This window comes from Orbicella franksi, chromosome 1, assembly GCF_964199315.1.
Source record: "Orbicella franksi chromosome 1, jaOrbFran1.1, whole genome shotgun sequence".
NCBI lineage: Eukaryota > Metazoa > Cnidaria > Anthozoa > Scleractinia > Merulinidae > Orbicella > Orbicella franksi.
The window spans coordinates 19,675,043-19,694,939 of record NC_138145.1 but is presented as its reverse complement, the minus strand read 5'-3'; the positions used below and the strand labels follow the sequence as shown (position 1 = coordinate 19,694,939).

The 19,897-nt window shown below is 40.6% G+C and overlaps 3 protein-coding genes across 5 annotated transcripts in view; 2 read left to right on the top strand and 1 right to left on the bottom strand.

The window, feature by feature from the left end:
* The window catches only part of LOC145495363 (uncharacterized), a 12,198-nt gene extending 7,556 nt beyond the window's left edge, over positions 1-4,642 (top strand). Inside the window, exon 6 of the mRNA XM_081474978.1 lies at positions 1,254-4,642. Within this exon, the coding sequence (XP_081331104.1) occupies positions 1,254-2,289 (1,036 nt within the window). The 3' untranslated portion in view covers positions 2,290-4,642. The remainder of the gene's footprint in view (positions 1-1,253) is intronic.
* Positions 4,643-4,780: 138 nt separating this feature from the next.
* On the top strand, positions 4,781-7,406 carry LOC145495542 (transmembrane protein 163a-like). The gene has a single exon (XM_081475186.1). The coding sequence runs from the start codon at positions 5,514-5,516 to the stop codon at positions 6,429-6,431; it is 918 nt and encodes a 305-aa protein (XP_081331312.1). The 5' UTR covers positions 4,781-5,513; the 3' UTR covers positions 6,432-7,406.
* Positions 7,407-7,541: 135 nt separating this feature from the next.
* On the bottom strand, positions 7,542-19,868 carry LOC145495373 (uncharacterized). Of its 3 annotated transcripts, none has more exons than XM_081474996.1 (7): positions 16,691-19,619; positions 15,983-16,250; positions 15,382-15,580; positions 14,960-15,147; positions 13,887-14,138; positions 13,052-13,323; positions 7,542-9,997 (listed from the first exon to the last, which is right to left on the bottom strand). In XM_081474996.1, exons 1-7 carry the CDS (start codon positions 19,593-19,595, stop codon positions 9,930-9,932), a joined length of 4,152 nt encoding a protein of 1,383 aa, XP_081331122.1. In that variant the 5' UTR covers positions 19,596-19,619; the 3' UTR covers positions 7,542-9,929. The 3 variants fall into 3 exon arrangements, with proteins under 3 accessions (XP_081331122.1, XP_081331130.1, XP_081331115.1); XM_081475004.1 differs by lacking the exon at positions 7,542-9,997 and adding an exon at positions 10,307-12,659; XM_081474989.1 differs by lacking the exon at positions 7,542-9,997 and having other exon boundaries at positions 10,307-13,323; positions 16,691-19,868.
* Positions 19,869-19,897: the final 29 nt, after the last annotated feature.

Below are 19,897 nucleotides of genomic sequence, written 5' to 3'. Positions count from 1 at the left end.
AGTCTCGATTTTTATACGAAGCTATCTCGGAGTCTCAACTTTTTGCAAGGTTAAGGGTTTCGAAGTTCCGATTCGTTTGTTTGTTTTAATAAATGACGTCTTCTCGTCACTTGACATCGAATTTCAATAAAGTAACTTTCAAATTTCCGAGAAAAAGTTAATAATAACTTCTGCCAAATTGTCTGAATTCCACAAAAAGCTACAAAACTTACGCAACGTCATTTTGGCGCTAAAAAACAGTTGTTTTTTTCTAGGATATCCTAACGTAGTGTGTTATAGTCGAATTTCCAGTTCCAGCTTGTTCGCAAAGGCTGGCCAAAAGGCTAAAAGGGGAATCAAGAAGCCACACAACCCACGATAGCTCATGATGAAACCCACGAAGTCGAAGAACTTATCTGTTGTCCCCTGTGTAACTGTGTAAAGGCACAAGTATTTACGACAAAAGGCTCCTTTGTAAGACTCCTGTACAAGCCCATTCTCGCTCATTCTTATAGCTCTCAACTAAATCTGGTGCTCGAATTTTAAGAGTCTGAGTCCCTTGCGTTCGCACTCAAAGCATTTTGAAGTCTCGGTCTCGCAATCTAAAAAGTCAATATGTCGCTGGCTCGCAAAGAAAAGCGCTGGTCTCGCCGTCTCGCAAAGTCTCGCATTTACCATTTACCACCCCTAGCAGGTTAAGAAGTAGAGAAAGAAGAATTCTCAAAATGTGAAGGAACTACAGTCTAACCCCTATTAAGCGGCCACCTATCAAGCAGCCACCTCTATTAGGCGGCCGGTAATCAAAGTTCCGATGAGTACTTTTCTATTGTTTTTACCTGTGTTAAGCGGCCAGCCCCTTTTAAGCGTCCAACCCCTTTTAAGCGGCCACTAGCCATGTCCCCGAGGGTGGCTGTTTAATAAGTGTCGAAGTGAATAAAAAAGGTAAAGTCTGCATACGAGCCAAGTGGCTCATTAGGCCGGAGCTTATCCCGGTTTCAAACGAACTGTATTCGGAACCGTAATTCATTGGAGAGCAATTATGCATTATACTGGCACTGAACATTAAACTTCCTTAGACAAAAGGGGATCTCAGAGCTGTTATTGATTTGTAAAAAATCTAAATTACAGTAAAACAATACATTGTACCGTGCAGTACGAGCTTTTGGTCGCACCTTATACGATATAAAAGAATATGATAATAAAAAAAAACATATACAGTAGCTTGTTTAAGGTGGATACGGCGTCCTGATTAATTTTGCGTTCTCTGTTTGCAGGAAAAAGGAGAACATGTTGGCGGTCAAGACTGGGGGCCAAAAGCGAATCTTTCTGAACGAGAAAAGATTGTTTCATGGGACTAGCCCTGAAACCGTGGAGGCCATCTGTAAACAGAACTTTGATTGGCGCTTGCACGGAAAGAACGCAACCAAGTATGGGGAGGGAAGCTACTTCGCTTTGAATGCCTCTTACAGCGACGCTTACGCCAAGGAAGACATGAATTCTTGTCGATTCATGTTCGTGGCCAAAGTCCTTGTTGGTTCTTATACTAACGGCCACTCCAGTTATCGAAGACCGCCACAGAAAGATCCTTCAAACCCAGCGAGCGATCTGTACGACTCCTGTGTGGATGACAAATCAAATCCAACCATTTTCGTTGTTTTCGATACCGATCAGTTCTACCCTGAGTACATAATCAAGTACTCACATGAGAGTGCTTGGTATTCAGTAGCATACCAAGCAGCCCACGGTAGCTATCAGCAGCCAGTGGGTAGAAAGCCAGTGCCAAAGCCGAGTCTTCCTAAAGCAGCACCATTGCAATTCAGAGCTTCTCAGTCGCACACCGCCAGTACCGCGGCCATGTCAAGAAGCTCGAGTACCCTTGGTACGTCGGTATATTCTAGCAGATCTGGTGCATCTGTTGGTTATTCCACAGGCTCGAATGCTAGTGGAGTATCATCATACAGCACAACAGGTGGATCCACCTCTGGTTCATCGAGTGGTTATAATACTTCTTCAGCTTCAAACGCCGCTAGCACGCGACACCAAAGCACGGCAACCAGATCTTACTTGGGTGCATCTAATAATTATTATTCCTCCTCAGCTTCAAACACTTCTGGCACAACGTACCAAAGTGCAACAAGTGGAGCGTACTCTGGCACATCGAGTGGTTATTACACTTCATCACCTTCAAGCTCTTCTAGCACACCATACCAGAACACAACTAGCAGATCAAACCCCTATGGCCCATCGACGCAGTCTGGTGGCATGTATCGTAGCTCCTCAAAGGACAAAAACAAATGTTCGGTCATGTAACTGTAATACGAGTCTGTGTGTTTTGAAGTGATGGAGGTATGTGTGCCGTAATACAGTGGAACCCTGTTAATACGACCACCTTTGGTCCGTAACAATGTTCTGTTAAAGGTTAACACAATGATGCTAGTACTAAATCCCTTTTACAAGATGGCATTATAGATTAAATTTGATTGGTTCTCTCCCAAAATACTTCTGCACTGTCACACTGCATCGAGCACATTTAGATCAGATGCAATGGTAGATCAATACAACTTTTATTTGGCTTTCATTGATTTTGCTTTTTAGTTGATACTACTTATCTCGTCAGGAAATTCAAGTTCTTGTATATGGGGGATAAATTTATATCTACGATAAATACAGTTTAAGGATCCCCGAAGGCGTGGGCCTTGGTTGTTGAAATATGTGGTCGGGTCAACAGGCTTTTTCATATGATACTTACCAAGCCTTTGTTTAGACCAAAAGAGGGTCAGTTTTGAAGGGGTGGTAGTTTTCTATGTGTTAGATGCATGGTCACAAATTCATGTACGTCCACACCCCTGGACCGGTACCATCGCCCTTGAAATCCTACGTTAAAAAGATGAAAAGTTCCTTTGAAGGTTCAGAAGTACAAAAAACAAAAACAAAGATCTTACGAGAGGAATCCTACCAAAAACCGGAAATATGGAAAAGTAGTAGCTGGATCACAGAGGTGGCAGTTTATTTTTCTTCTCAACGAGAGAAGATGGAGTCTCGCGTTCTGTATTTGACATGTAACGAATGAAAAATTAAAAAATAAAACAAAACAAAAAAAAAACAATTGAGAAAAAGAACTGAAAAATAAGGAAACCTGTGGGTTATTATAAAGACAATTTATTTTTCCCAGTAATACCTAGAAGCTTGTAAATCCTCTGATTAGGTTTCTCAACCTGAAAAGTATGGAGGATTACAGAATGAAAAACAAAAACAAAAACAAAAACAAACAAACAAACAAACAAATGAGTTCAGTAACACTAAATAAGCCGCAAAACAAACAAAGAAATGAGCAAATACAAAACATTACAAACAAAAAATATTTTGACAAGATAGAAGGGCCACAGCCAGTATGAATCATGGTACAATATAAAAACGTTCTGCGGCTAAAAGTATATAAAAAACACAAGCTTTGGACTGTCTTAACTACAGTCTTGAACGGGCGAAATAGTGCTAAAAATTCGAAAATATAGTGTGATAAAATACATTAGACTAAAATACGATAGAAACAATGGAGTAAGATTATGGAACAAACTTAAGACTTTTTGTTAAAAAGAATACTATATTGTCCTGAGAGTGGACAATAACGCCTCCATCATTGACAAAGCAACAATCGAATCTGAAAGTTCCTGGATTCCTGGCATGTCAAGTCAACCTCCACTGCGGACAATAACTCTTGTCCACTCCCAGGACAAAACAGCATTCTTTTTAACAAAAAATCTTAAGTTTATTTCATAATTTTACTCTATTGTGTTTTATCACATTTTAGTCTATTGTATTTTATTGCGCTCTATTTTAGAATTTTTGGCGCCTTTATACCATTTTGGTGTCTAAATATGATGCGTTAGTTGTCAAGGTCGATCTGCTTGTTGTTAGACTTACCTCCATTTTCAATACATGGGGTTATATAAGGAGATGAGATAATAAGCTATATTAACGGGATAAACATAAGGGCACATATCTATAGCGGGCGTTCAGCAGCTAGGGAACAAAAACATATGTTACAATATAATATTTGCAAGGTTAATTAACTGAAGAAACAAGAAATGCAAATTAATTTTTGTGAAATTCTAAGGTTTTTGACTGGAGTTGAAAAATTTTCCGTCTTGAGGACGAGCTATATTAATTTAAGGGACCAATACCAAAAAAGATTAAAAGTAATGTCAGTCGACGTTTCGATGCATCAAGCATCATTCTCAAGATTGATTGAGGTCGTCAATTGGCATTGCTTTTAATCTTTCTTGTCAAATGTTTAAGAAACAACTCATTAACAATAACAAAGTTGGATAGATTGTTAAGTCAACGGAAAACGTTTAACATACGCAAGTAATTTGTGATGATATGCAATGCAAAGGTAATTATTAAATAAAAAATAATCTACCGTAAAACGTAAACGGCGTATTAACTCGTTTGTAACAAGGACTTGAGTCTATTTTTGTGTGAACTTGCCTCAGCTTCATTTGAAATTTCTGATAAAACATTCAAATTCAAAATAAAAACGAATATTCCAGTTTTCGATAGCCGTGTGCACTATTTCAGTTGTGCAATGTACCATGTAGACGTGAACTCATAGCGCAGTCGAAGCTTAAGGACGAAGGAAGGAAATCGAACGATAACGGGTTTTTTTATTTCCGGACAATTGAACTGATGGATATAATTATGATAGTCATTTTGTGTTAGAGAAAATTCCTTCTCTCGGTAAGTTCAGTAGTTCTCTACACTAAGAACTCAGGAAAGTATTCGTTCAATCCAGATGTTGTTAACTAGCAACAACTTATGTATATAACGTACATGATTCAACAAGTGCACAGTTCTACATGCATGGTTAGTGAAGTGTGTAGAGTGTGGTAGCTGGTTGAGGACCTTTGAGTATGAACTTAATTCAGTCTGATTCAGGGAAGAGCAAGATGGTTATTTTGGTTTTCGCGCGTGCCCTGCCTTGGTCTGCCTTAAACCAAACTGAATGACGCTTTCAGTAGAGGCCTGATGAAGTGCAATTGCCCAAAACACCTGAACGGTCTTGAGCGCAGTTTACCATATTCACCTGCGAAGTGATGCGAGACGAAACATTTTAAATTGCCCACCAACGAAGAACGACAGCTCTTGTAGAAAAAACTTCCCTGATCTTTAATGGTAACAATTTTCTTCGCGATGTGACCTTCTAGTTTCACTTAAATTTCTGTCCTGTTATAAACTATCTCATAAATTCTTTTACTTGGTATATATATATTGTTAACTTTTACATCGAGTTTCATTGGCCCTATTGTTTCAACCTCTAGTTGCATTCAACAAACATTGTTTTGACCAACAGTCGTTTCTCGACCGAATGATTTTGTCTTGACTTTTCAAAGGAAATCATTCAGGCCTGAAATTTATGAATAGCGCATTTACTCTCAAAATGGAATATTAAACGCGCTCGTTGAATGCATGACATATCATTCTTGACGAGACTGTCGACTGCACGTTCACTCGTAAAATACTAGAGTAGAAGTTCAATGTCAATTAACTGTCCGTGGAGACGAAATGGAAGAAATCCTAATTCCGACAGCGAGGAGGAAAAGTTTCCGAGTGCGTTTTTGGATGCAGAAAAGAGCTCGAATTCCTCCGATTCAGCTAACCATTGCATTTTGCCGCCTTATATTTCGCGAAACTTCACCGCGGAATTCTCTCCGATCAAGGATCAGAGGGATGAACTGGAAAAACCAGGAAACAAACACTGCGTGTCGATTATGGACGAAAATCTATTGAAAGATCACGAGAAGAGAAAAGTACCCGACCATGTTCGTAAGCGATGGAGAAAGGCAGCTATTTGGGTGACGGCGATTTGCATCTTAGTTTCACTTGTCATCACTATTGCTTCGTTTCAGTCCGCTGGCGCCTACGACAGTTCTTCCGCTCTCGCCTTGGCATTCGACGCTGCAAATGCCGTCTTGTGTTCGTCAGTTGTGCTGTGGAGGTTTAAAAGCACGAAGAACGGCGATCAGGGCCACAAAAAAGAGAGAATAGCGTGCGTAGTGTTCGCGGTTTCGTTTATTTTGAGCGGGATTTTGACAACTGCATTGTCAATCAAGAGAATCATTGAAAAGGACCATCCTACTAAAACGGTTTTTGTGGCAACCATCCTGGGCGTCGGATGTGTTTTGTACCTCATGTTGGCCGCTCTCCAGTGCTACATATCCAGGAAGCTTCGTAGTTCAGCAATGCTTGGCAGTGCCTTGGACTCGGGACTATCTGCAGCGCTTATGGTTGGCTTGCTTATCAGTGATTGTTGTTACATTCTTGCTCATACGGATTTGTGGTATCTGGACCATTCCATGGCGATTTTAATCTCACTAATATCCATTTTATGCGGTGCGCAAATTCTAGCAGAAGTCTTGTTGTACAAGGCTCTTCCAATAGATATGCTGCCTTAAAACTGCTACAATAATTTATTACATGTTTTTTCAAATTACTCAGTTTTGCAATGAATAATATAATAATTTATGAGATGTTTTTCAAATCACTTTTCAGGCAAATTGCAATGAATCATACTATAATTCATGACAGGTTTGTCGAATCACTTTTCAGGTATAATAAGAATCAAGATATCGAGGCAGAGTCAATGTTTTAGCGATCCCAACCTTTGACGCTGTCGCAAGTGAATATGGCGGGAATCTGTTTGGTCCACCCAAGCTCAAGTGATAAATAGATTCCCGCCACATTCACTTGAGAAAGTCGCTGTGCTTGTGATCGCTAGATCATTGACTCTACTTCGGTATCTTGTTCCTTATTATGTGCACTACAGAGTCGGGAAACAATATCTTTACTCGATTTTTTCAGGCAAATTGCAATGAATAATACAATAATTTATGAGATGTTTTTCAAACCATTTTTCAGGTAACTTACAAAGAAATATTACAATTATTTATGAGATGTTTTTCAAATCAATTTTCAGGCATATTGTAATGAATAATGCAATAATTTATGAAATGTTTTTATAAACACTTTTCAGGCAAATTGCACTTTTATTAAATTAATTAAATAGCACTAATATTTATTACATGTTTTTCAATCGCTTTTCAGAGAAATTGTCACTAAATGGTCAGAGATTTTCATCTTAGCACCAGTACGCTTGTAGGGACTGGACTTGTTTAATTTACTGCCAGTTGAGCACCACGTTAATAAAAGTCTCTCGCAAAATTGCGCCCCAGAAATGAACGTGTCAGTGGTGACTCGTGTAGAGGGTTAAACAAGGGTTGTCTACCGTTGTCCGTCCGCTGGGGCAACGTTTCACCGGCTCCCTTTCCATAGATTTCGGAGCATCACCTCCAATCTGTCCCTGTCCCATATTAATCAACTGAAGAGTTTCTCGAGATTTTCGACGTTTTGTGAAGTCACGTGACCAGAACTAAAAAAAGGCCTTATTCGTATTCTCGGTATTAGACTGGAACTAGCTTGCAACTGAGGCTAATGCGTGGAGTCTTTTCAAATGCAAATGACTTTTCTCTCTTTTTAATAATATTCCCCGCATGAGCCTCCATTACAAGCTAGTTTCAGTCCGATACCGAGAATACGAATATGACCATCATTAAGTTAATGACATGCATGTCCAAAACAATTCGGCAACCTGCGGTCACTAGTACTGAAAATGGTTCATTTTGTTTCTAGATCTCAAGTAGGACGTCAGTGTAAGACCATGCGCGACACGAATAAGAGCTAAAGTACTTAGAAGTTCTTACAGGCCGGTCAACAGTTCCCTATAAATTACGGAAAATGCCTTTGAGTTTGGGGTCTTACTGGTTTACTTATCACGTTTATCTTTGTCATTGCCTTTTGCCACGTGTCCTCTTTTCAGGCAGCTCAGTTCACGCACTGTTGGTTTGGTTGTAGATTTCACAAAGGTGAACACTTGATGATGATTTTGCATGTTTTAAACTCTGCCGTAATAAAAAAAAGAATGAATTGTATGACAGGCGTAACTGCGAAAAAAGTGAAGTACTCCACAAATATCCATCATCACGTGATTACTTTTTCCGCGACGGGGACCAACGGCCTGTGAAACGGTCTTCAAAAAGACCAGCCATTTGAATAGAAGTCCTTTGGGATCATTAGTATTAACTGTTTTTGTCTTTCGGCTAACATCCGGCCCACGTACCACAGCACTGCAAAACACAACTGGCTCGATCAAGAGTGATCGAATTAAAATTCTTTTTGTGTCAGTTGGTAATTTGATTCGGAGCGAACTCCATGTGTAACCTTGCCTAGTTCCAACGCCTCAATATTTCGCCACGGTCAATCGTTTCGGGTCACGTGGTCCGGGGCGGTTTGTTTGAGATATGTCAGCGAAATCAGTTGACCGTGAAGGCCTGGGAGAAAGCCGTACAGGAATTAGACATGTAACGTTTTGTTGAATGTCGTTTAATTCAATTCTTCTGTTCAATTTTAATGTCACAGGTTGGCAATGACCTTTAAAACGTAAGTAAGATTACACCAGCACGTGCCAGTCCTGGAAGCAAGTTCGGTCTTCAGGCAAATCTTCGTAAAAATCTACCGAACAGGTCCCGTTACTAAAATTAACCCATCAAGAAATTGAACCGAGGAGGCCTCGCGAACACAGTGAACAGAGGTTGCCATATCACTTCAACACGTCACAAGGATACCTCGCGTTACAACGAAAATCGTGGGCTCGGTCAAGTCTCTGTGATGGGACTTAAATCGGAAAACCGACTTGCCTTCCTTTACTGGTTGAACTTTATACCTGTTTTCAATATAGTTGTTCAGTCTTTCAGAAGTCTTGATAATGACGGCAGTCGATTTCAGTACTGAGTGTAGACCCGCGATCTCAAAACGTGATTCGCCTCATGAATCACATATTATGATTCGATAAATCGGTTGGTTTGCGTCGACGTACAGTAGTTAAACACAGAGGCAAGATGTAGTAAGATCAGGGTAATTAGACGGCAGGTAAATTTAATTTGCCAGAGTCATGTGATTATGATCAAACGGACTAACCATGTCAATATATGAACATGATTTGCCTGGCAAAAACATAGTCATTCGACTCTGGTTGATATACGGACATTTACTTGAACGTGGAAGCAATGACAATTTTAGTGAGATCATGCGTAAATGATAACCAGAAAGCCAGTGAACTTGCCAGGGTCCGTCGGGTCATTATTGTCGAATCATGTCGGGAAAACCCGCGGGTCTTAACACTGGGCTGAAATCGGCTGAACCACTCACATAATTTCTACCAATGATATCAGCCCAAAATACTTAACATACATGTGTTATAAGAAAAAGATTTGTATATCAGACGAACCCATTACGCTGCTAAGCACATAACAGTTAACAGTTTAGTACAATTAAGCCTAGAGCAGTTTTCAATTGAGTGTCATAACACCAAAACCAAAGTTATCACTCTAGCCAATCACAAAGGACAGAGACAATGCAGTCAATACAGTGAACCAATCAAAACTCGAATTACATGTAGCTTACGCAAAGCGCGGGAAAACGTGTGCAAATGAATAACAACTGGTGTTAGTTTTACTACTGATTCGATGAAAAAGCGGCGCGAGATTTTTAAGCCAATCGTGTCGCGTAATAATTCAAAACCGATTACTTTTCGACACTGAAATGAAAACCGCTCTACGATTTACGACCAATGACTTTTTATGACAGCCGCTTGTCGCGCGAGTGTTCCGCGTCTCTCGTGGAACCCTCTCTTTAACAATTAAAGAAATGTAGCGGCAACCTGCTGAGTTTTCAAAAAAGTTATACTACATGCTAGTACAAAGTAGCAAGATATTTTAAAGGCAGCAGGGACACGCCCTTGTTGATTGTGCTTGTAAAAGCTGCATTTATGATCATGTATATGATCAGCAACGCTCGAGAGATGTTTCCTTATTTTGCTGAAATGCTTCTCTTGGCTGTTAGGTCATTACACTTACCACCTTCCTAGTCGGTTGCGAGGAATCAACGTTCTCTCTCGTCAAATATCCTAATCCAGAGAAAAAATTAATAAGACAAAACTGGCAGTACGAGACACCTACGAGTTCTGTTTGGTACAGCAGCAAGAAATATACACCGGCACAATCAACAGGAGAGCAATTCCACTGTTACGTTAAAAGAAGACCGGACAGAGCCCGTCTTCAAGCAAACTGAATTTTAAAAACGTTTCCTTAATCACTCTACAACAAGCTGAAGGATAAAGGACCTCCTAAAACGCATCAATAAATTACCTTTAATGAAAACCATTATAGTATCCTATGAGCAAGTAATACTACCTCAGTTTTATTTCTTCACTTAGTTTCTGTTTTTTTTTTGTTTTTTGTTTTTCCCCTGACACTGATCCCAACGAATTGAAAGCGATATGAATTTAGAAATTTTTACCCGGCGCGGCGGTCATTTTAGGTGAGCCACTGGTACAAAAACATTACAACCCATTCGTTGGTCAAAAAGTGTCCGAAACATAAAAAGGTTAATTTATTTTTTTGCACCAATTATTCAGGTATTACCGATAAATTAGACCCAAACAATTGCATCAAAGGAGCTCTGCTGTATTTCTCGTCTTCATGACGTTAAAAGCCTCCGGCGATAATCGGGAGAACATCAGAGAAAACTGCTTGCCGCATTTTCACGGATCTTCTTAACGTTTGAAAAGTTAAAATAGTCATATCTCGATCACACAAGACGAACAAGTACATGTAGTCATATCTCCTCAGTAATCAGATAATGCTCTTATAGGCCTCTACGATCTCTCTAACTTAGTTCCAAGAAAACGAGATTCCCAATGTATTTCAGAAATAAGTCGCTTGGCCTCAACAACTTCGTATGTAAACACTGGGTTTTGTTCAATCTTGATAACAGCGTACACTTTTCCGAATGGTTCAACGAGTTGTACAGTGAGAGATTCAACTGTACAGTTGCAAAGCGCCCGAATAGTTTCCGAGTTGTATAGTCGAAAGAACAAGTGTTCACTCGCAAGACTCCACGACAGCTGGGGAAAACATGTCATGTAGTCGAGCGAACAAGTGTGACTTCAAGTCATAAAACTTAAGCGCCACACGAGTTTCCGAGCCGTACAGCCCAGAGAAGACATTTGCAATTTTAAAGTCCCCAAGGAGCTCCAGAGTCATAGCGACCTTGCGATAATAAAGCGATTGACGAGTTTTCCCGAGTCGTACAGTCTCGAATAACTGTGCAGATATTAATCCCGACGAGCGTCCTAGTCTTACAGTGGGTAGAACAATCCCCAACGAGTTTCCGAGTCGTACAGTAATCGATAAATAAACTTCCGACAAGTGTCCGAGTCGTACAGTAATTGGTAAAACAACTCCCCGCGAGTTTCCAAGTCGTACAGTAATCGGTAACACTACTCCCCAACGTGTTTCCGAGTTGTGTATGAGTGGAGGAACACTTATTTGCAATCATAAGACCCCGACGAGTTTTCCCGAGTAGTACGGTCTGGCGAGTAAGTAGAGAATCATAAAGCGCCCCACGAATTTCCGAGTAGTAAAGTCGGGAAATCATAAAGCGCCGACGAATTACGGAGTCGTACAGTTCGGAGCTAAGTGTGCACCACTAAGCGCCTGACGAGTTTCCCGAGTCGCACAGACGGAAGATCAGAAAGCGCTGAAAAATTTCCGTCGAACAGTACGGATTACAAGTGCGCAAATTTCACAAAGCGCCCGACGGGTTTCCGAGTCGTATAGTCGAGAGAATGAGTATGCAATCATAGGACCGACTAGTTTCCGAGTCGGGCAGTCGGGGGAACACTTAAGTGCAATCATAACGTCCCGACGAGTTTCCGAGTTGTATTGTCGGAAAAAATGACTGTGCAATGAAGCAGTTGACTTCTCCAGGGCACACAATTGTTTCAATTTCCATTCTTATGAAAACTAAACAAATGATTTAAGTTAAACCATGAAGTAAATAATTGTTTCATTATGTTTTATAAACCACGCAAGTAAATACCCAGTCAGTACCGATGAGGAGTAACTGACATCTACTCGATATTTGTCAATCTTTCTTTGTATCCCATGAAATAACTGGACCAGCCGAGTAGGCTATTTGGCTCCCATTTCCGCCTTGGCAGCAGAAGAAAGGAAACTGAATCATTTTGTCTTGGTATTCATAAGCAAGGAAAAAAACGCTCATTTACTTGTGTGGTGTAAACTGAACGTTAGGTCTATTGGTCAAGTCAAAAAAACGGGCGACCTGTCCAGAATGTGCTTGTTCTTGTTGTTCAGGGTTCGTACTCTTTGAAGCTTTTAAAATTCCATGACTTTCCATGACCTTTCCGAGTTTTCCATGACCAATGTTAAGCATTTGTTCTCACAGCAGTATCAAAACAATCATTTATTTAACGCATTTTCCAGCATTATAATGCATAAAATGTGTGATTTTGTCTATTTCTACTGAAATTAAAGCCTGTTTCTGAATAGTCTGTTAGTTTGTCAATTTTAAAATATATTTTTGCCAAGCATATTGCTTTTCCATGACTTTCCATGACCCTAACTTAAATTCCATGACTTTCCAGGTTTGGAAATTCAAATAACAAATTCCATGACTTTCCAGGTTTTCCATGACCTGTACAAACCCTGTAATGTTGGTGAGTCACTGCGAATACAACGAGATGGATAATAGGGTAACGAGACACTCTGAAGAAAAGAAAAGGAAAAGAACGTTCCAGTTGTTGTTGTTGTTTTGTAATTCATTTCACCTAGCCCATTTTCATCGTTGACCAAATAAACGCACTCTGCTGAAAGAAACCTTAAGAAACTTTAAAGCCCTAAGATTTATAAATATAACTTATACGTCTTGAGTGCAACAAAAGGCGAGCTTTAGCGTAATTACCGTAACTCATCTGATCTCATCTAACATACCACTTTCGATTTGGTTTTGTATTTAATCAAAAAGGTAGGATAATATTGATCTGCGTCGAACAGCACAAAAATGGTGGGCTTCTCAACATTATCCACGCATGAATCATACAGCTCCTTCTTGGGTGCGGATTCATCCTTGACAGGAGGCCGTTTCATAGATGACTCACCTCTGACAAACGATCCCACCAGCACCTCAGCCAGAAACACGTAACGGAAACACTCAGAATCCTGCTTGCAGTAAAGATTGCTCAAAGCTGCCTCCTCCGTGAAGTAAGCGCCTTGTCCAAACTGAGCCGCACGATCTTCGTCAAGAGCACGCCAGTCGATGTTCTCCGCGCAGATATTGTCGACATTATTGAAGTCGGTTCCGTAGAATAATAACTTTTCATTTACCGGGTTGCCTTTGATACGCGCCTTCTTCTCCATTTGTTCTTTCTTTCTGCAGAGCATAAACGCAATGTTTTTACTGTACAAGTGAATATGAGAAAGATCGTATATTTGAACTGCTGCTTAAGTTGTGCATATAACCGCGATAATCAATCATGTCTTCAAAGTTTTTACTGTCTTGTCAACACCCAGGCTTATTTCAAATCGAAAGGGGAAATTTAGGGGTGTTATCCATTCTATCTCTGAGGTACTTATTTTTGTTATAGACCATCAGTGTGAAGTCAAGATGGCTGGATATTGGCCAGGTCGAGTTTTTGTATGCTTATCGACTATGTTGCAGTTGAGGACTATGATAAGGCAAAAAATAATAAGGGCCAATGCCCAATCATCTTGAGGAGGGCGTGGTCGGTGAGGCATTCATTATATGACATCACGTGACATAGAGGGTAGAGAGCCCCAATATATTAGCGTAGCAGTTAGTCCATAAATTCCGGTCGTGGAGCTAGCCAAACAATACAGTCAGGTATTGCTTACTTCGGGACGCACAGTTCTTACAACACGAAGGAATCATCGAAGAAGAAAAAAATCCCTTGTGTAAAAAATGCAAAACCTTACCTTGCATACTTTTCCCACATAAAAGGGTTTTGAACCCGCTCAATGGAGGTAATAACTGCCTTGTTTTCTGACATTGACTGGCGAAATAGGCTCTCGGCCAGTTTGAATTGATCTGAGCTTGTGGGAAGAGGAACGCGTATGAACTCCTCAGTTTCAGGGACACTCGTCCACTGATAGGGAACGCGGCCTGGCGCCGAAGCTACGAGAGATCGTGGCGATTCAGGTTCCAAAGGAATTGGCAATTCAAGGGGCCTGAAAATAAACCAATTCAGTTCCTTCACAGTTACAGATACGCTATTTCGGAGTTGCCTAATTTACCTCTGTGTCAAAACGAGTCTTCCTGCACAGCCATTCTAATGAAAATGTGTTCTGCCTACAGGTTCGTTTTGATGCAAATCAAACCCATTTTGATATGAAATGTTTTGCACTAGGACTCGTTTTAAAACGAGGCAAAAGATCACTCGGAAATGGCCAGTTATGGAGCGAACTCCAGGAACTCAAATATTAAAACTGTGTTTATCAAGATTTAGATTTGACTGGTTAAAAATAAAGAAAGAGTTACCCGGTAACTGACCAATCTGAAGGAACGGTTCATTTCCAACAGATGGGTGAAAGCAAGTTTCATCATCGCAAAAAGGCTAACGCGGCTTTCTCCGCGCTTTTCACGGGATGCTCTTTCAAGTTCTGATCGCTAGCTGTCTCTACAGTAAATACACTCGAACCATAAGTGCTTGAATTTTTTGTCCATATCTTTTTTTTTTGGAGGGGGGGGGGGGGGGGGGAGGGAGACTGCAGAACGAGGATTCTTCAAGTAATGTAAAGGATTAAAAACACTGTAAATATATAGTACTTAACAGTGCATGAAGAGTTCTCCTTCTATAAGCACCCAAAATTATGTACAAAAAATTATCATACTGTAAGCCTGCTGTGTGTTCGGCACAATCTTTCCTTCCCATAGTGGAGGATCTTGATTGCGTGATGAGTCAGATGAATGTCTACGTAAGACTAAATTTTATTAGTTTGAATGCAATCCATAGAATTGAACTTAAGTAACGAAGGAGTGCTTTCCTTACCTCTGTAGTCTCTGTATCTCTGATAATGATCGAAACACAGGCCTTCTCCTTACTCTTTTTATGGTCACTGGTGGCTTAATGCTCTGCTGGTACATGGGTACCTTGCAAAAAAACAGCTTAAAATCTTCATCCCTTTCTTTAAATTGACAGGATGGGGCTCCTCTGGAAAACTTCAATTCGATTTTGTGCTGAAAGATCAACAAAAAATAAATCTTTCAAACAATGAAAATGTAAGAGGAGTTTAACCTTTATGTCCTTTGAGCTTTGAATATGCGAGCAGTAAGCAGTCTAACTTCAAATTTGAGCACAGCTACTGTGGAATCAGTACTTCTCGTGCTTTAAGGAGGCACTCGTGGTAAATCTAATATCTTCTGCTAATTTCTAAGCCAAGAGACTAATTATAGTTGATCACTGAAACCTACCATTAGTTCAGAGCCATACTCTCTCCAAATGTTGCTCTTCTCATCCAACCAGCACCAAACCCACTGGGTCGACAGAGCATGATCTGTAGGTAAGACTGCTGGTTTAGTGGACAGACGTCTCAACTGCACATGTCCAAACCCTGTCTCAGCTTTCATGTCATCAAAGTTAACTTTTATCTGTCCTTCTCCAGGATCAATACTGGGGAATAAACAGTTTTCAACAGGATCATGTTTTCTCTTGGTATAATTAAAGCTCAACTATAAACCAGTTGCTTGTAATGACTTGGTTTCTTGAAATGTTGTTTGATGAGACATTCTAGTGGCAAGATAGAGAAGGGGCATAGGAATCTGAAAAGAAAGGGGAGAGTAAATGGAAAAAGGAGGTAAAATGTATGGAAAGTGGGAACAATCTGCTTCTGTGCCCTGCCCCTGTTCCCCTTCCAAATACAAGAAACATTAGAAGAGAAGTACAGAAATTTGCAATTGACTTCTACAATTGCTTGTGGTTTATTAAAGAGAGATGACATTGAGAACTCACTCCCACATTTACATCACAACAGTATGGATATATATACGAAACATGTATCTAGATTGTACTTACAGCACTGAAGGAGGAGTTGGAATCATGATATGTTCCATCTCTGCATCTAACACATTGACATCACAGAACTGCTGCTCAATAGCCTCATTTTCACTTTGTGTAAACCCCTTCCAAGTGTCTCCTTGGTGATCACTGCTGGGGTCGTTATACTGCCACATGTATGGTGTGTTGTAGTGATACTGGTCACACAATTGCTCCTTACTACAATGACCCAGTATGAAATCCAGACAGATGTACCGTGGAACATCTCTCCTTTGTGTGGCTGTTTCTATGATGATATGCAATTTGAGAAACACTTATCAATGGTTATACACATAGTCACCTGACAGCTAACTTTATCAAAATCTATATTCTCCATACTGACAACCTTAATAATATCAAATAATAGTGGGAATCCTTCAACTATATTCTCCAGATGATGTTTGAATTCATGACTTTATTCTAATTGTCTATATCTCTTAACAATTTATTCATTTATTTTAAGGACAAACTAGCAATAATCTCTCTCAACAAAGAGTTAGTAATCAAGTAAGTACAGGTCTGAATCCACAAATATTAATTTATTAATATGCATACAACCATCTATACAAGACGATCTTGTGAAAGTCCCCATAATTCCTCTAAGTATGCTCACTGTATGCAGGACTCAAATATCTAATAGCCCCCTTTTCCCTACCAAGGTTTTGGTTAAAGGTGTATCATACTAACCAGTTTTAGGTTGCTCCCTCATTTTCTCAGATGGTTGCCGCTGACGTATCAGCAGGGCATTGAGCACTGCACGGGGTGGAACCTTGGTCAAATTATATCTTCCTAGGACCAGCTTACTGTGTGGTGTCTCAAGACTGTTTTGATGGCTAAATGGACAATCATCTCCTTTTTTGCAATTTCCCATTACAAAATACTTGCAGATGTGAATGCCAATGCATCTCAACCCTCTCTTACAGCCTTTGGATGGCCTGTTGTAATCAAGGCACACTTCTGGGACTGATGCAGAGACCAGAACACGTAGCTGCTCCTCTGAGAAGCTCTTAAACCTCAGCTGTTTAGTAATACGGGTATTGTGGGCACTCTTCAAACTATGGCTGTGACTAAATCGACATTTCTTCCCTAATGGACAAATTCCATTGGCCAGATAATGCTTACAGACGTGGTAACGGAAGCATTTTGGATCTTTGCAACCTTGTTTGGCCATCAAGTATCGGAAACAAATGCGTGCTTTGGTGCTGTGTGTTCTAATGGCTTCAATTTCTCCAGTGCTATTCTCAATGGTTATGAACCTGTTGTCGTTCTCCCTAAACCATGCAGCGATATCAATCACTTCAGATGGAAACAAGTCTGGATGCTGTGATATTAAAGCATAAGGAACTTGACCATTGTGTTCGTTACAGATGTACTGGAAAATTGACTGTACATGTATGGATGATTTGTCTGAATTGCTTTCTGGGCTTATCTGGTCAGCTGGGTTGGAAAACGTACTGCTCTGAGACAGTGATCCGGCAACATTTGATGAAAATGAGCTGTTAAAGAAAAACTCATCAACTTGGGAAAGTAATGGTGGCTCGGTCCATAGATCATCTATTGAAGCATCTACACCTTCCCAATCATCAAGTGCCTCATCATCAGAAAGATCAATCAAATTTACTTCAGCAGCTACATTCATTTCTGAAACTGGCTCATTTTGAAATGCTATCAATCCTTTGTTGGACTGTGCTCTCTGTTTCTTGCCTGGTTTCATGGATGTTGTGGCATCAATCTCATTCTCCATAAAGTCCTTTTGCCATGAAATTGGACTGGGTTTGTCTTGTACATCTTCATTATCTGAAACTGAGTCTGAACTTTTTTCTTCCATGTCATCTGCATTTGTATGCTGTGATTCTCCAGCAGCTTCATTCTTTTGATTGGTCTTCTTCTTTCTGGACCGTGGTCTTCGTCTCTTCTTCTTTTCGGTGCTATTACTTGACCCTTGTGACTGTGGACCCAGAACATTCTCATGTTGCTGGAATGTTGGCAAGGACATCAGGGGCACTGGTGAACCCATCATGTTCAGACTGACTTGTGATGAGGCTGAGGTGGCTTTGTCTTCAAAGATTCTCTGCTGCTTACCTTGAGGGATCAAGATGTTACACTGCATGATGTTGAACTTGGTTTTCTCTGGTGCCAAATCATACTGCCTAAGAATTCCTGTGTTATGGTCATCTGTTAGGTCATGTGACAAACCACAACTGCATGGATGTCCTTGGACGGCAACAGAACAGATATGCAGATATGGACAACAGCTGGACTGGCAGTTATTTTTCAGGTACATTTGGCAAACCTGAGGCAGACTGTTGGCAACAACACTCCTCAGAGTTCCATTTGGGAGCTTTTCTATTTCCAGCTTCTTTACCTTCTTTACATTGCCATCATCATGAAGGTCATGCGAGAGACCACAATTACCCTGACAATTGCCCTCAAGGTAGCTCTTGCAAACATGCCAAAATGGGCAAGAATTATTAGACTTACAACTGCCTTTAGAGTAATTCAAACAAATCTTCTTCCTGGAATTCACTCGTGCACCAATAATTTCACCATCCTGGCTCTCTAACAAAATGATCCTTGACACCCTTTGACCCTGTTCTGGCTGTGCCTCTACTTGAAGCCATATCTTTGCATCAAGTTCTTGCCCAGGTTTAGCAAACTTCCTTGCCAATGGTGAGGGATGTTGCAACAGATCTGACAAGGAAGCAACCCCTCCTTTGCCACATATGAAATTGAAAACTCTGTCAGGCAAGGGATCGGCGTTTGGAATTGCTGTATCATGGTGAGACATAAGCGAAGTCATTGCCCTTACTCCTGTTTTGCCAATGTCTTGAAGTAAGCCAGTCTGCCTCCCTGGTTCACCCTTAGGCACCTTAGAATGCAAATTCATCTTGCTAGCTTCAAAGGGTTTCTGGTTTTTAGCCAGGACCAAACTGTTACATCTCACAACATCTACTTCGGATGTTCGGGGAGGCCTAAATCCATATTGTCCAAGAATGCACCTGTTATGGGGATCGGCGAAACTGTGTGATAAGGCACATTCACAGGGAGTTGCTCGGATTACATTAGGACAAATATGAAGATAGGGACAATTGTCAGGGATGCATTCATTTTTCAAATACATTAGACAAACTTGCATGAAGCTTCCAGCGACAATACCTTTCAAAGATCCGCTCGGTTTGCTCCCAAAACCGAGTTCCACTGTCCTCTCTTTGTTGTCTTCGTCGTGGAAGTCATGTGAACGCCGACAATCAGTGCCTTTGCAGGTCCCTTCGATGAACTCCTTACAAAGATGCCAGAATTTACATCTCTTCCCCGACCTACACGATTCTGTGGTCGTATATTTTAGACACAGCTGTTTCTTCAAATCGATTCGAATGCCAATGACCTTGCCGTGTTGGTTTTTGATTAAAACCAACCCGTTCTCGGGGTCCGACTTTTTCTGAATTTCAAACCATAAAATCACCTCATATGCTGTAGTTTTCTTTGCCAAAGGAGAAGGATGCCTCAGCAAATGTGATAGCTCGGCAACTCCACCACTTCCACAAATATAATTGAAAACTTTCACAGCCGAAACGTCGCTGCATTCAGCCATTGCTATTGTATGGTGAAACTGAAAAATGCATGGGCATGTGTTCTTTTTTCCAAGAATTCGACAAAAAGTATTCATGTAGGGTATAGAAGGGCAACGGTTTTGCGTTTTTGTAACAGGCAAGCGTTGCCCCAAAAAGAAGAACAGAGAGAGAGAGACAAAAATAAAAGGAGAAGACATGTACAACAATTCTTGAATGGAAAACAGTTCTTCAGTAATTACCTGGCCATTCCTGGTCTGGTCAAGCGTGCAGTACTGGACCCACCCAGTGCTCCCCGGGGGTTTCCTATTTATTACCACAATGG